Genomic DNA, 16984 nt, shown 5'->3' with positions numbered 1-16984 from the left:
GATGGCCAGTCTATTGCTGCAAATACTCTTAAAATGAATAAATTATGGTGCACTTCAAAGCCCCAACAGAAATTATGTTTATGCTCACAATTTTGTCTTATCTAGAGTATAACCAGCTCCGTTTATTTGAGTAGTCAGCATTGGTCTTTATATATTATCACTGTTTGAATCCTTATGATAAGTTGATGGTTCCATGTTTATCTACATATTACACTTTATGATGAATTCAAATTTAGAATGTGGCCAGTGATAGAAGTATCAAGTTTTCACCTTGAAATAACTGAGACCCTTTCTCTCAGCTCTGAAACAACATCTCCAGGAGAGAACTTGGGGAAGAGGTGAGGACCAAGCCCCTGATGGTCTCCAGCCATCAGGACCCATAGAAGGGCCACACGAAGAGGAATGAGTCGATCGATTTCCGAATAGAAGTTCCTTTGCCACCTCCCTTTGCCTGTGAATGTGCTTGGTCCACACCTCTCCATAGCCTTTTAGGACAAATTTTACCCAAGAGTCAGGCAGGTAGCAACTCCTGAGCATAGGTGCCTTTGCTACAGCCCATCCTCCCTCAGCTTAGCCTTGATGACAGACATCTGCTTGTATGTAGGGTGAAAGCGTGCTCTCTCTCCTACTCCTAAGTCATGTCCTAGAATGTGGTTCCAAATCCAGGGGTGTTAGCCGCCTTGCAAAAGCCAGGGAGTGGAATGGCAAGTGGCTTGGTTTATCTTAAGAACGGCCTCCATCCCTAGGAGGCAAGGCTGATTCCTCCTCCTGTCACCAATTCCCCCCCCCCCCCCATGATAGTTTCCAGGTTTAGGCCCTGACAGGGTTCCTTGTAACTTTCCTTTGTAGCACTTCATTTATGCCACGTTTCCGCATGAGCTCCATAGCTGTGTCTCTAGCTGTACCCCTGTCCCGCCCCCCCCAACACTCGCGCTGTCCTAGACTGAGCTCCTCAAGGGAGCACCTCCCACGGCATGTGCTCTGGATGTTGACTAAAAGATTAGCTAGAGCCTTGGATGGAAACTCAGGTTCGAGGCCATAATGATTGTCTGTATTTCTTTATGGACATAAGACTTAGAAACGTCCTGGGGAAGGAGTGTGTGTTCGTCTTGAACTCGTGTCTGTGTGTGGGAGGGGGTGGGGGGGGTGACTAGTCAGTCGGGTCTGTCCTTTGACTTCTGATGCCGTCTTCTCGGAAACCCCTCACAGGCTCTGTCCACGCCACGTCAGTAGCAGCCTCAAGAGTGGAGCAGGCACTGTCGGAAGTGGCCTCTTCTCTGCAGAGCAGCGCCCCCAAGCAGGGCCCACTACACCCCTGGATGACGCTGGCGCAGATCTGGCTCCATGCAGGTACTGCCCTGCCCCTACCCGTGGGCCCTCCCACCACCCACACCCACACGACTGAGCCGGAGGCCGGAGCATCCTGTGGGCACTTGCCTATTTAGCCTTCAACCCCCCATCAGGAGAAATCACGGCCTTTGTGGTCACACGCCAAAATGCCACTACTTCCTTGCAGGAACCACGAGTTGCTGTGTATCTCCCCACCCCATCCCCTGCCTCGATACCCTGACCCAGAGGCTGGTACAGAGCAGGCATCCAGCGGAAATTTTCTGATTGGACGCCAAGGGTCCTGGGGAGATCTCGGTGGCGGTTGTAGGGTTTGTGCTGCAGCAGGGACCCCAGAGCTACACCCAGGCTTTCTTTGCAGGGGACAGCGTAGTAGGGTGTCCCAGGCTTCAGAAGTCTGGAAGTCCATTACTCTTTACTGGCTGTGTAGACAGGAGCTAATAGCTTCACCCCTCCCCCTCAGGGTCCACATCTGCACAGTGGGGGTAATAGCACCGGCCTCCTAGGGTGGATGAGCGCGGCGCCTGGCGCATCCTGGGGTCCCTGGGAGAGGGGACGGGTGTGTTGATGGCTCAGATGTCTTCGTCACGGCCAGGGAAGGGGCAGCGCTCTCGATGTCCCTGCCCCCTCTCTGTTGGCACTCCTGCTAATCCGCAGAGGCAGGGGCGGGTAGCAGCAAACACAGGGCTGGAAACCAGCCCAGAAGGCAGATGTGATTGCCCCCCCTCCTCCAGTTTCACATGGTTGCTGCCGCATAGCTGGAGATCCCCCAAATAAATCCCACGTGCAGGCATTGCAGCAACGAGCGCCCCCCCCACACACAGAGGCTCCGGGTAGGTGATGGCTGCAGATTTCCTTCCGTATTTATATCTGGGTATAGACGGTAACTTCTGTTCCTCAAGTTTTGTCACTGGGTCTGCGAGACCCCCAACTGGGCCTTCCCAGGCTAGACCCTCGGGGTGCACAGCGGAAGGCCAGATTCGGCTGAGGAAAGTACTTCTTACCCACCGTTGTCCATCTATTTAGTCGTCTTTTGCCAAGGCTCATTATGTGATGTTGAGCCTTGTTTGGAACCATTGGCGGACCTTTGTTGGAAACATGGTCGGATCTACCTGGCTTTGGCGGGTCACAGAGCCAAGCTCAGCCGGCCTCTTCTGTGTTGGCACCTTTAATTGAGCCATAACAACTCCCGTAAATTAACAAATTACATTCTTCTAAGCAGAAGTACAAAAGAGGGATGATTCATGAATGTGCTGATTGTTCTTCCTGCGCAGACGCTTGCCAGCATGTGGCCTCTCGCCGGGTCCTAGATGAGCTGGCGCTCAGGGCGTGGGGACAGCAGCAATGCCTTCCTCTGCACTAATGCAGCTCTCCCACAGAAGAGCCCAGTCCCCAGTCCAGGGCCTGGCACCTGTCCCATCCTGCCGCCTGATGAGCGGTGACTCCAGAGAGCAGAGAGGGAAGGCTTCAGTGTCAGGGCCGGCCAGGAGAGACCGGCTGACCCTGCAGGGCCAGTGTGGGGGCAGAAGTGTCTTTTGAATTTGAATTAAAGTTGGGATTTTGGAGGGCCACAGTCTAAAAAAACCAGAAGAGCTGAAGGCAGTCCTTCTAGGCTGGAATGAACTTCCTTGACTTCAGGGACACTTCTTCTTGCCCATTTCTTGGAAAAGTCAGTGACCTGAGTGAGGGTCACTGAGTTCCAGAATGGCCTCTCCCGCTGGCTTGCTGCCCCTTATTCGGTTATTCAGACTCTCTTCCTTTTTGCATATCCCACGTGACTCTTGGGAGGGAATTTTGTGGCTGCTGATGAGAACATTGAAGAACTTGGTAGCGAAGATTCAGTTTAGAGCTGTCCTTGAATTTTTACGTGATCACATAATATCCACTTCTCATCGGCACAGCTTACAGCACAGAACAAAGTTCTCGTGGTTAGTTTATAGGTGTGGCTTTTAATAACCTACAAGTCGGTGGGGGGGCGGGGGGGGAGGGCGGCTCCTGAGTTGCTCAGTCGGTTGAGCATCCCACTTCGGCTCAGGTCATGATCTCACAGTTCGTGGGTTTGAGCCCTGCATCGACCCGCTGCTGTCAGTGCAGAGCCCGCTTTGGATCTTCTGTCCCCCTCTTCCTCTGCTCCTCCCCCACTCATGTGCCTACGCTCTCTCTCTCTCTCTCTCTCTCTCTCTCTCTCTCAAAAATGAATGGAAAAACATTTAGAAAAAAAACAGTCTACTAGTTGGTGGCATTGGACTGTGGGAAACGAATGTCATACCTGCCTTATAAACTCTGGACAGAATATTCATAGTGCTTATGTTATGTGAATGCACTGAGTAAATTAGAATCTTATGGGGTCTGTGCCATATTGACTCTTTCAAAGCAATGACTTTGAGTCAAGATTTAGAATCGGATCATATATTCATATAGTCTTTGGAGAGGTAACTTCAGAATGAACTGAGAAAACAGCTTCCACTTAACCGTAAGAACTTACCATCTGTGGTTTGAGCTCTACTGCTCTCAGAGGCAAGATAGCAGTGACCAACCACCCTGCCCCCGCCCGCCCTGCCCAATGCCGACTCTTGGACAATTTGTGGTTCCATCGTCAGGCCTAGCAATACTGCCAGATTCTGTAAATTTTGCAAGCTTTGGAAGAAACTAATTAGATCAAGGCCTAATGCCCAAGGCCATGGTGTTACTGTGGCATTTGTGGGTCTCTCCTCTCTAGATTGTGTTCTCTGGTGAGCTGAGTATAGTGGGAGCTCATGACGAGAGCCCATGGTGAGGGGGCCCCCGAAGCTAGCAGGTGAGGTCACTCTGAGACAACCTTCGATTTTCAGCCTATTGGATGAGCAGGTCCATGGGCCACTGGTATGTCCATTTGAATGGCAAAGAGATCATGAATTGGACACCAGAGCCTCCGGCTGCCCTGTGAAGGAATGGGCCAATGGCCTAGCAGGGAGCACAGATCCGGGAAGACCAAGGACATTTGGCCACATAGGGTCCCTCCATTCCTGAGCGGTGGGACTCGCTCCCAGTTCACACCCTTCCCTCTGACCAACAGCTCTTCACCAGGACACCTGGTGGCTGACCAGCATGGGTTGTGTGTATTTTGTTCCTTAGTTTGTTGGGACCTCCGTGACAGTTTTATCTAAATCATTTTTGAATAAAGAGTACCTTCCCCTGGTATACAACTGGAAAGGTACAAAGGATGGAGAGTGAAAAGGCTCCATCCTGCCCCTGAGCCTCAGCCACCCACCCACAGCACCCTCTGTTAGCAGGTCCCCTGTGTGCTTTCCTGAGCTGTCACTCGCACACAGAGGTCATTGCTCATCAGCACATGTAACGCTGACTCAGACTTTTTCCTGGCTGCATAGTATAAATCATTATATGACTCCATTAGTTAACAGATTATTTCTAATATTTTGCCATTACGGACAATGCATCAGTAAGTATCCTTCCAAATATTTATTGCTCTCTATGTTGCGTGTAAGATAAATTCCTAAAAATGGACTTGATGGACCAAAAGGTATACACTCTTCAATTTTGATAAGTTTGGTCACATTGACTTCCACAAAATAGTACCAACTTATAGCCCCACCAACAGTGTGTGAATGGCCCACTTTCCCTGCATCCTTATCAACACGACGAACTCTCAGACTTCTAGATCTCTGCCAGTCTGATAGGTGAAAAGTGGTATTTCAATCGTCTGTTCATGGTTTCTGCTCACTTATCTTCTTAGGTACTGAGCTTTCCTTTTTTATTTGTAAGCACATGTTATGTGTCAAAGAAATCTGCCTTGTGTCTGTGATATGAGCTATAAATATTTTCTCCTGTTTTTATTTTGTTAGTGTTTTCGTTGGCCTTTTTTTTTTTTTGGCCAATTTTTAAAAAATATATTTATCAATCTCTTCTTGATGGCATCTGGGCTTTACATGACATTTACCCATTTTTATGGTCTCCTTTTCAGAAGTTCCAAGCACCTTCTGGGGCCATTGGTATATACACCATCTTATAAAGGTCAGAAGGGGTTATCTCCTCTCCTTTGTGGGAGAACCCAGGCCAGATGGAAATAAGTGCCTCTGTGGTCTTACTGCGGAATGAGACAGACTCAGGGGAGCTCCGTTAGAGCACGTGATGCTTATTGTACCGCAAAACCCGTTTCCCTAAGAGCCGTACTTCTTTAGGATGCAAACCGATGGTTGGCCATCGGAGACTCACACATTCACAGACCTTCCAGGTTGAACCAGAGCCTTTGCCACACCAGGCGGCAGCTTTTTGTTGCCCATCTTTTAGTTTCCACGTTGGGATGGCGGCTAAAAATGACTTTGCGGTAGGTGGTTAATTTCTGCTTGTTACTTACTAATAATTATAGCTTTCACTTTGGCGCTCTCACAGTTGAAACTAGTGGCTATTCTTAGATGTGCAAGATCAGATTTTCTGATTTCTGCTGGGAACTTAAAGCGGTGATACTCTCACGAATTCCCTGGCCCTGGCCCAGCCTACACCCCACCCCCACCCCCTTACCAGGCTCCTCCCAGACTCTCAAAGGCTGCATCCGCAGGATCGAGGGGTCATCCTGTGGCATAGCCCCCAGCTCCCAGACGGGTGGTGTATGGGTCACCGCACAGAAAGCCCCTGCAGGAGGGAACGCTCAGTACCTGGGGGTCGGGCCAGCCCCATTCAGGGCCAGTCTAGATTAAGCAAACCAGCACCTGCTCCTGCCCGGAGTGGCTTTGACTAAATGGTCTACATCCTGCAGGTAGCTAACATTTACCAAGCACTGTCCAGGTATCAGACTTTATTCCAAGGACTTTATATGCCTTAATTGCCTTCTGAGGTGTAAACACCTTAATCACCCCATTTTACCTATGAAGAAACGGATACACAGCTGTCAAGTCACTTGCCTAATATTACATGGCCAGTAAGGGGAGAAGCCAGAATTCAGCACCCCTGCTCTAACCCCGGGTGGGCGCTCAGGCGTTCAGCCCAACGTCTTCCGGCACGTGTTTATGGGCCACAGTCAGAGTGAGGCTCAGGAGGGCAGTGCTCATAAAGACAGACACGGTCCCTGCCTTCATGGAGTTGACAGATGTGAGAGAAAACAATTACAGATTAATTCTCATTGTGCCACGTGCTATGAAGGGTCAGGGTTGGTCTCTCATGAGAACTGACGACAGAGGTCGCCCCAAGCCGGGAGCCAGAGCAGGTCTGGGCATGGGACCGGAGGCCTGAGGAGTGATTGGCGGTGGCTGGGACACGGGCGGGGAGGCACAGGACAGCACCGGGGAGGCCTGCAGACGGTGCCGGAGAGTGTTGGAGAAATGGCAGGGCCCCTGGGCCTGGAGCCTAAGGAGAAAGAAACGACGTGGCCCGAGGTGAGGCACAGTCCGGCAGGGCCCCTGGTAGCCATGCTAAGATCTTTAACTTAATCCTAAAAGCATTGAAAAGCTACCGATGGCCTTCCGGCAGGAGGGTGAAAGGGTCAGACGGGTGGGAACAGAAAGAGTGGAATACAGAGGGTGCGGCTCCGTGTCTGAGGCAGAGGGAGGTGGGCCCTGAGACGCACCGTCCAGCAGGATCCATAGGACTCCCCGGTGGGTGTGAAGTTGGGGGAGAAGGAGAAAAGAAGAATCTGGGAAGAGTTCTGTGTTCGGGGCCTGAGTCAGCGGGTGACTGGCGACGCTGTTCTCTGTGATGGGAAGCCATGGCGGGGGAGCGGGCATTGAGCACTGATGCATTGGGGTCAGGGAGGAAGGGAAACCAGAGTCGTGTTTGGACTTGGAAGTGTCTGGTGCCTGAGGATGCGCAAATGAAGACGGCACGTGGGCAGCTGGACAGTCAAGCCTCCACGTCAGGTTTTGGCTAGAAACAGACATTTGGGAGTGAGTGATAAGAAGACCCAGGAAGAGAATGTCCAGGGAGCAGGGAAAGGGACAGGACTGCCTGTGATCCAAGCCCCTCCCACATTTAAAATTGGGGTGGCGGGAGGGGAAAAGCCAAAGCGAGGGCAAGGAGGGGGAGGTCAGGGAGGCAGGAGGGGAACCGGAGAGGTGGCACTGTGGCAGCTGAAAGGGTTTCCTTCCAAGGGGCCTGTGCGGCGCGATCAAGGGCTCTGAAGTCGGGCTCGTGAAAATCCCGGTGTCACCTGGGTGTAGCCTAGTGCTCTCCGACAGAAGATGAGGGCAGTTGTGACAGCTACACCACATAACGCATGGGGAGTGTTCAGTGGGCAGCAAGCGCTTGAGAACTCCTCAAATCACTGTTACCAAGGAGGATACGGCTGGTAGGACGTGCTGCTGGGAGGTTGAAGAGGTGCAGACAGAAGCATTTGTTGGTCGTGGCGGATGGGAGTTGTCGGCGGCCATGACAGGTGAGGCTTTGGGGGCCAGAGATGGAGCCTCCTGATGTGGCTGCAGGGTGGATGGCAGGTGACGAAGACAGGCACGGGGTACCTAATCCTTCCAGGAAGGACCCCTATGCAGCAGAGGGCAGAAATGAGGGGTAGCTGGGGAGGAGTGTGGGTTCAAGTTAGGGGGCTTCACAAATGGCTGACACAGAAGCATGTTGATTGCTGCTGGGAGTGATCACGTCAAGACTGAGACCTTCCTTGCCCTGAAGAGAGAGAGGATACGTGGGGGGTCTGAATCCCTCTAGAAAGCAAGAGAGTGGTGGGTTCCAGGGCACAGGCAGAGGGATTGGCCCTCAGTTAGGAGCAGAGTGGATAGGCACAGAGGACAACAGAGGGCTTGTCAATGTGGTGGCAAGAGAAGGCTCAAGGTCTGCTTTGCCAGCTTCTGTTTTCTCTTTGAATGATGAGTCAAGGTCAGCCAAAGGGGCGGAGGGCTTTGGGGAAGGATTGAGGCATCAGGAGAACAGCTGGGCCAGGGCCCGGAGGGGTCAGGGGTCTCCGATGCAGCTAGAGGGTGAGGAGCCCGTCCTGCCACCCCTACCAAGCCACCGGGGGAGGCATTCCCCCCTGACAGGTTGACACAGCCACTCGGAAACTCAGAAATAAGTGTTGATCCGGAAGCTGAGACCCTGACAGAGGCATTTGGCCAAGCTTTCATGGAGGAAAGGCCCTGGCTATGTTCATCCTGGGGACTGTAGGCCCAGCTTGGGGCCCGCCCCAGAGAAGCTCAGGTTAGGACCGATGCAAGCAAACAAAATCACTGCCTTCTTTCACTTCTGACCTTCCCCGAAGGAAAAGTAAAGAACAGTTCTGGGGAGAGCTGATAAGGGCGCAGCCCTCCTCTGGGCCTTCATGACTTGGAAGGGTGACAGGAAACTCATCAGGCCCTCGTGCTGACTTTGGTATGAAAGAGTGAATTCAGTGGTCCGGGTGCTGTGCTCTAGGAGCACCTGATGCTTCCGGAAGATGCCCTGTGCTCACCATGGGGACTCCCCGGCCCCCCATGTGCAGGAGCTATCCCAGAACCAAGTTGCTAAGGTTTGTTTTCCAAGCGCAAGTCAGGGAAGTAGGGTTTGGGGTAAAGGAAATGGTTTTAGAGGGTCAGGGGGCCCACTGGCCTAGCTCCCTGCCTGCCTGCAGGCCTGACCTGTATGATTGGGGAGCACCTGATGGCACACAGGTCTTTTCCTGCATCCCTGTCGGCCAGATCTCAGGTGGAATGGAAGATCTGAGCACCCAGACAAGGTGCCGCCCTTGAGCTGCCTCCGGCATATACTGCTGCTCCTTTATCTGAGTTCCAAAATAGGTGTCCCCTCCGGGTAGACTATCCCGCAGAGAACAGGCCTAACTAGCTGAAGGCACATTTGTGAGAAGGCACTTTGCATCTCTCTGGGCAAATGCAGCCCTGCAGCAGGCACACAGCCTGCCAGGATCCAGGCTAGATTTCAGCCCCCCTCTGCCCAGCACCTTTGCACAGTGCACAACATGCACAACCCTGAGCCCAGGGAAGGCACGTTGTAAGCCACTTCTCAACCTAGCAGTTGACATGAAGCAGGTGCTTGACAAATGTTAGAAGAATGAATGAATGAATTGAATGAATGAATGGGGAAACCAGACCTGTGGGAGACTGTGAGTGCATCTACACTGGGTCCCCCAACCAGGAACAGCTCTTCACCTTGAGGAAGAAACAGTCCTCAGGCTTACACGCAGAGCTTAGCTCTTTCAGATAACACCCATAGATGGTTCAGCAAAGTGATTTCAGAAGGCCCTCCACGCAAGGCATGGTTCAACGCCAAGGCAGAGAAGCTCGACTGGCCGTCCAGGACCACAGCCTCTAGTGGGAAAGCGAGCACACACACAGATCTCATGGGACAAGGTGGACTGGGGTGCGTGCTTCCCAGAGCACACTCAAGGCACTGGAAGAACAGGAGAGTGAGAGGTGGCTTCCCTGGGGGTGTCTAGGGAAGGCAAGTGCAGCTGAAGTGCACTGGGGCTGAGAGCCAGGAGTCTTCACAGATGGCCACTCGGGGAGGGCATTTGGGGCAGAAGGAACAGCACAAGCAGAGGTGTGGGGGTGAGACCGTGAACTAAACATCGCAGGAGGCAGTCGGAAAGGTGGCAGAGCCCTAATTTTGAACGCTGAGCAAAAACAATTGGGTTAGAGGGGCACCTGGGTGGCTCAGTCGGTTGAGTATCTGACTGTTGATTTTGGCTCAGGTCATGATCCCAGGGTCATGGGATCGAGCCCCATGTCAGTGCTCCGCACTGAGCATGGAACCTGCTTGAGATTCTCTCTCTCTCTCTCTCTCTCTCTCTCTCTCTCTCTCTCTCTGCTCTTCTCCCTCATGCACGCTGTCTCTAAACTAAAAATAAAAATTAAAACAAAACAAAACAAAAAACATTCGGTTACATTCACCTGCAGTAGGGAACCATGGGAAGTTTGCAAGCAGAGAGGGGATTTTATTTCCAACATGTTCTGCAGCAACAGAATGACAAGGACAGACCAAGTGATTCCAAAGGGGACTGTCAGAGCTCAGTGTGAGCTCTCAGAAAGGTGGAAAGTGTCCATGACCCTGAGCAACCCCTTACCTCCGGTTAGAGGCTGTCAGCTGCCAGCAACCAGCACAGAATCTCTGTGCCTGGGACCCCATCAGAGAGTGACCTCTCAGAGCCTGCCCTGCATGGTTCAAGTGCATTCTCGTAGGACCTGACAAGCTCTCGGTTCCGGGAGCCAGCTTCATTCTGTCTTGCTGTTCCTTTGGTGCAGACTCTTACCATCTCTTACATAAGCTCACAAGGCCCTTTGTTCATTTTTTTTTTTTTTTTTAACTTGAATTTAGCCATCGGTGAAGGGTCAGGGAAACTGTTTGCTGTTGCTTCTCTGACCCTCGACTTGCTTCATTGACCTGTGCCCCAGAAATGGCCCATCTCTGGCCTTCACTGAGCATTCGCTAATCTTCAGACTGCACTTTGAACACCTGCTAAACGCTAGAGCCTGTGCTAAGGAATGCAGAGATGGCTGTGGCTGGGAGTCGCTCATAGTTTAGAGGGAGAAAACAAGTCTGGTCATATGCTGGAGGCTTTAGGAAAGTACAAAACACCCTTTAGCTCCTGAGTTCTGGCAAGTGGAGAGCAAACTGCCAGCTCACTTACTTAGGGAAGTGGAATCTGAGAATGTGGCTTGGCATCTAGTCTCGGTTAGATTCCCTAACATCACGGCTCAGGTAAATTCGCCCATCCCAAACTGCTGGCCTCCCCGTGGCAGAGGCAGAGCCCTGCGACGTGCCTGCAAGAGCAAGCCAAGAACTCAGGCATCCGAGAGACAAGGCCTGGGGCAGAGGGGGCTCTGAAGGGCCACCGCGAGCATGCCCAAGGCCCTCTCCCAAACGCATCGATCAGATGGGACCTGGGGCGGGCGGGGAAGGGCCAGGTGCATGGCTATGGCAGATGAGCCCCCGGCAGACACGAGAAGCAAAGGTTGGAGGGTCCTCTCGAAAAGATGATGTGCTCCAGGGGATGTTAGAGCTTATTTATGGAAGCCACATGGAGCCACAAAGGCGGGAGCTGCAGCCCTGTGGACTCAGGGATGGACACTTGTGAACCCCTCATCCAGGAAGGTACTGGGCCTTGTTTGAGCTGAGGACCCCCAGGAAGGAAGGCTTCCCAAGCATCATAAGCTCAGAGTAAATACCTACAGGGACTCGTTACATTCTAGAAGGCCAGCTGTGTTGTCTATGCAAGAGGACCCCTCTGGGGATTTCAGGGATGCGGGGAGGCCTCTGTAATCCTTCCCTCTTCCTCCCCAATTCGTCCACTAAGGTCTTGCTCCTGGAGCCTAAGACTGCACCCCAAGAAGACGTGATTTCCTCGTAAAGGGGGAATGACTATTTCAAGCCACTGTCTCACAGGAGCCGAGGTAAACAGAAGGCTGGCCCTGCACCCCCAAATATACCGATCGGCCCAAACTGCTGACGGCTCTCCCAGGTGGCTTCAGCTCCCCGTACTCTTGTTTCTTCATGGCCATCTGGAAGGCGGCAGGGCTCCACGAAGCGCCATCCTCCCCAGTTCCCACCACCCTGGTTGACCCTTACCGCTGTCCAGGGAGAGCTGTGGGCCAGCCTCGGGCCCCAGCTGACAGGTGAACGGGCCCAGAGAAGTTGACTGCGTTGCCCCAGCCACACACTCGGCCCAGGTACAGGAACTGAACCCTCCGTGTTCTCGTGATACTGGCTTACAAACTGAGGACCCTAGAGCCCTGAGGTCCCCAGAGGTGCCTCAGGCCGGAAGAGGGGACCAAACCAAGAGGGAGGCCAGCTGCCACTCTTAAGATCCCTTTGGAAAAAGAGGCTCCTTTGGAGGAAATGGTTTGAAAATCACCACAGGATATCTGCCCCGTGTCCTTCCATTTGAGCTTAAAATGGATGCATTTAGGAACAGCCAGGCCATGCATCTGTCTGCCCCACCTATGTGAGGAGCACAGGCCTTGCCAGTGACATAGGTTTCCTCCTGTAACTTCTGCACCACTGAAAAGAAATCCTTGGAGGCCTAGATTCTTTCTCCCACTGTCATGATCATGACTCAGCTGAGTCTCTGTCTTCCAATCGATTCCTCAGGAAGGAAGCAATAGCATCAGACACGTGGCTGATGACAACACGGTGGTCATGAAGATACATGGTCCCACGGAGAACCTTCCTAGAACAGGGCTGACGGGTACATTGTCATGTTGGTGTTTAAGCCCGCCCCCCCCCCCACCTTGATTCTTGTTATAAAAATTCTAGAAGCACTCGGTCCCCACTCCCAAGCTGGTCTTTTTTCATAGTGATTTAGATGACAGAGGCCCAGTGTGTCACCCACCCAGTCAGCTCTAGGCCCTGGGGACCTCAGAAATGTACACAAGCCCACCCCCAAAATGGGAGCAAGTCAGGAGCCAAGCGTACAGTGGGAGGAACGTTCTGTACAGCTCTCCCGAGTCACTGGCACACTCAGGTAACCTAAAACCGCAGTGGGCACGCAGCCGGCTGGCTAGAGCCGGGAGGGAATTGCATGGTGAGAGACATCAGACGGCCCTGCCGTGTCCTTCCCAGGAGGGGCAGACTTTCACCGGGGACAGACTTTCACCCTTGTTTCTGCAGAGTCCCTGTGTGTCATAGGAGCTCAGTAACTACCCGGTGAGCTGAACCTCCAGAGGACGGGAGACAGGCATGGTGCTGGCATTGCTACCTTCAGGGCTCGGCTGGATTTCAGTGGCCCGAGTTTCCACGTCTGAGGGACCCCTGGGCCAGCCCGTCATGTCTGTGCTCCCTGTCGAAGAGGGCACCCACAGATCGGAAGAACAGACGGGCGGTGCGGGGCCCGCTTTCCCCAGGGCTCTGTCCCTGCCTGAGGAGTCAGTGGTTGGTGACCATCCCTGGGAAAGAGAGGGGGCTCGAGGAGAGGGGCCATCAGGCCGGTTGAGGTCAAAAAGTAGTCAACATTAACACACCCCAAGTGTGTGATCCACACCTGCCCTTTTCCAGCCTCTGGGCCCAAAGCTGCAGGTGGGGAGACAGAAAGTGTGCTGTCCGCGAGCGGACCCCAGACCCCTCACAGAAACACATCTAGGGCCACAGCCATCAGAGACCGCAGAGGCCGGGCTCCCCTCTGAGGGGAAGAGCTGGCTGCCAGGGATGACGGCTATTGAGCAGGCCGCAGTGGGGGGAGAATGGCACCACAGGAAGGGGCAGAAGACTGGACACGTGTGTGGAAACAGCAGTGGCTCACCAGAGCTTAGGGTGTCGGGGAGCAGTGGAGACACAGGTTCGTAAGGGCCGTGGAGCCAGTCATCGAGGGATCTGGATGCTATCTGGGGTCAGGGCCACTGTTCTCTGTAGAGGCCCAAACCAGGCTCTGCCTCCAACTTGCCCTGAAACCTTGGACAAGTTGTTCAGCCTCTCTGTACCTCAGTTTCCTCATCTGTACAATGGGGATAAAATAATAGTACCTATGGCATATCGTGTGCCGATGAAGGAGAAATGAGGGCACTTCCTGGCATAAGGCACAGGCTTAATGAATGTTAGCTACTGTTGTTGTTACTGTTATTCATTCATTCATTCATTCATTCGCTCAGCGACTCTTCCCTGAGCTCTGACTGGGCCAGGTGCTATTCCCATCCCCGGGGACACAGCGGTGAACAACACGCACACAGTCCCTGTGCTCGTGTGCTGATGGCTTACGTTCTGCAGGGGACACACAGACAGCACAGGAAACCAACGAGAGGAACCTGTTGGTCGAAATTATGGAGGACAAGAAAACAGCATGGACCAGGGTCATGCTGAGTACGTGGGGAGCAGCAGGCTAAGCAGGACGGTCAGGGAAGGCCTCCCTGGGAGGCCGCTGGAAGGCAGGCTGAAGGGCGTGAGGGCTGAACAGAAGCAGCAGGTCTTCAGGAAGGGGCGTTTTTCTGCAGGTGGGATGACCGGCCCCGAGCTCTGCCTCAGGAGGCTGACCTGGCAGCGGCTGTGTGGGACAGACAGGTGTGGCAGGCAGCAGGTGAGGGGCCCAAGGAGGGACTGCCCTGGTCAGGGCAGTTCCAAAGTGGCCTCCAGTACACAACTTGTGAAGTGCACAAGGAAAATACTAGGACTTTTCTATTTCTTTTGTGTTGTGTTCTCCTTCTACTTTGGCCTGCATTTTATGACACATAACGTATTACCGTATGTGTAACTTGGGGGCATGGGTGCAGATGTCGCTGACCACCAGGGGTGACGGGGTGGGGGTCCAGGCAGGAGCCGATGAGCCGGGGGCTGCCTTGGAGGTAGAAGCAGTCAGTAGGCCCCAGGGCACAGCGGCCGGCCGAGTAGGACTCTGGGCAGTAGTCCTGACAGATTCGGTGAGGAGAGTGGAGAGGGGTCTGAAGTCTTTGGAGACACCTGCCCAGCGCCGGGAAGAAGGTGGTGCCGGGGTCACAGGCCTCAGGAGAAGAGGGCACTTGAGTGTGCCCGAGAGACAGGCAGGCGGCAGTGCGCGATGGGCCCTTTGGGAGGCAGGGGCCGCAAAGCGATTCGGAACTCCACCATTGAGAGCTGAGGCCTGACATTGCAGGAAAGGTCGTTTTCCTGCCTTTTTGAAAGTGACAGCTTGGTTTTCAAAGGGCTTTGTCAGTGTCATACAGTTAATGGTCTCCAGGGCACAGTAGCTTTTACTGGTCGGAGGGCAGGGTCTGATGGAGCCGCCGTTTTATTTCTTGCCCGTGAACATGGCAGCCACAGTCCGCTCCCTCTGTATGCTTTTTGGCATCAGGAAAACAGGCCGGAGGGCAGAGCTGTCCCCCTTGAGGGGCCATGTGCCTCTGGTTTTCTTGGCCTTCAGCTCGTTCCGGCCCTTTCTTTGTGGTTGTCAGAGCCGAGGGCAGGTGCCCCGGACACCAAGGCGCCCTAGGTCAGCCCTGAGGGTGGCGGTGGGGGGTGGCGCCAGGCAGGCCTCACTCCCCTCTGGCTGGTGGCGACTCGTGTACCTTCCAAGGCCCTACAGCCAGAGACTCGAGTCCCGGTGTAACGGAGGGCGGGAAGGGCCGTCACTGCAGCTGTTTCGACTCAGGCTGGGGGACTGGCTGGCTCTGGGCCCTGCGGATTCCAGATGGGCCCCTGCCAGACTCCCGTGGGGGGGTTGTAAGTGTCCCCAACTAGAGTCACAGCCGTTCGCAGGGCCTCAGAAGGGCAGCAAACCAGTAAAGCATCTGTCTTCTGCTCTCCGCCCCACAGCTGAAGTCTACATTGGCATTGGGAAGCCTGCAGAAGCCACGGCCTGTACTCAGGAAGCCGCCAACCTCTTCCCGATGTCCCACAACGTCCTGTACATGCGTGGCCAGGTTGCCGAGCTCCGGGGAAACCTCGACGAGGCCCGGCGGTGGTATGAAGAAGCCTTATCCATCAGTCCCACCCACGTGAAGAGCATGCAGCGACTGGTAAGTCTCAGAGCCAGGCCGGGACCCCGCTCCCGGGCCGGGGCTCCCCTCGGAGCGACTGGCGGGTCTCCTCCGGTTCGGAGGCCCATGCGGTTAGCCTGCCAGGCTGTCACACAGCACAGAGCCAGCGGCGCCATTTCTGTGTGGTTTATGGAGCCCCTGGGAGTTGGCGGTGCACAGCCCTAGCAGCCCTGCCCAGCGGTCCTGTTCCACGCAAGGGGCAGGCATGAGTCACCAGTCTCCTGGGAACTGCCACTGTCACCTTGGTCTCTGTGCTGCCACCTCGGGAGGGTGTCCCCACCCTGGGAGACTCCAGCTTGTCTCCGAGGCTACTGGCTGACAGGGGCATCCTGTCAGAGGAGGGCGGGATGGGCCCTCTGGTACCGAGAGGACCCAGCTAAGTCACCCGGTTTCCACAATGCGCGTGTGTGGTGGCTCCCCAGAAATGCATGTGCGCCCGAAGCCTGGGGGCTGCCTGGCTGCTCCTCTCCCTGCCTTGCCTGGAGTCGGCTGTCCCTCCACCTCGTTTTCGGTGGGGTGGGGGAGCAGACTGTTCCCTCCGCGGGGTTCGCATTGGTGGCATTACTGTGTTAGGCACACGCATTGAGCACAACTGCCCCACAAAGCCGCCGATCTCCTGTTATCCTCCCGTGAGTCTGAATGGAAACTCAAAAGCTAACCAGAGTCTGAGCTGCTGATGAAAAGCCATACTGCTTCTCTGGGCCTGCACGCCAGGCTGACGTTTGGGATTTGCGCTTCGTACTTAGTGGTGGGATATCTGTGATTTCGTGAGCCACGGGACAGAGGAGACTTGTGGTGAAACTGAGGTGGCCTTCGTGTCAGCAGCCCTTGGGAGCCTGGTGTCCGTAATCAGTGGTCAGTGTGTGATACCACGAGTGAGCAGTGGACAAGGAAGTCTGGGAACAGTGTTCCGGACCCTGTGGTGTCAGTTGCTCACTCTTTAACTTGTGAGCCTGCCTAAGCTCACAAAAAGAAAGACCCTGAGCTGTCTGCACTCCGTTTCCTTTCTGTAAAATGAAAACAAGCAACTAAATAGGCTGGGAACCTCCTCCAACGCTAGGAGGCTATGGTTTAGTACCTAAGAAATAAAATGTTCTCCAAAGGATCCCAAAGCCTTAGTTCTCTTATTACGTCTCTTAGTGATATTGCAAGATGTAGAAGGGGTTCAGCAGTTTCAAAAATAACTAACTACCAGTTTTCTGTTTGTTTGTTTGTTTGTTTGTTTATTTTTATATTTAAAAAAAAAATTTTTTTTTTAACGTTTATTTATT

General features: G+C 53.8%; 1 protein-coding gene across 11 annotated transcripts in view; it reads left to right on the top strand.

The window, feature by feature from the left end:
- The window catches only part of TTC7B (tetratricopeptide repeat domain 7B), a 253786-nt gene that overhangs the window by 204147 nt on the left and 32655 nt on the right, over positions 1–16984 (top strand). For 10 of the 11 annotated variants that reach the window (XM_042990364.1, XM_042990375.1, XM_042990367.1 and 7 more), the window contains 2 exons: positions 1210–1350; positions 15490–15692. In XM_042990364.1, the coding sequence (XP_042846298.1) occupies positions 1210–1350; positions 15490–15692 (344 nt within the window). Of the gene's footprint in view, positions 1–1209; positions 1351–15489; positions 15693–16459; positions 16749–16984 lie in introns of those variants that run through there. The other variant, XM_042990365.1, reaches the window with a different exon arrangement.

Source organism: Panthera tigris, chromosome B3, assembly GCF_018350195.1.
Source record: "Panthera tigris isolate Pti1 chromosome B3, P.tigris_Pti1_mat1.1, whole genome shotgun sequence".
Lineage (NCBI taxonomy): Eukaryota > Metazoa > Chordata > Mammalia > Carnivora > Felidae > Panthera > Panthera tigris.
The sequence above is the reverse complement of the archived record's forward strand: the minus strand, read 5'-3'. Positions and strand labels throughout refer to the sequence as shown.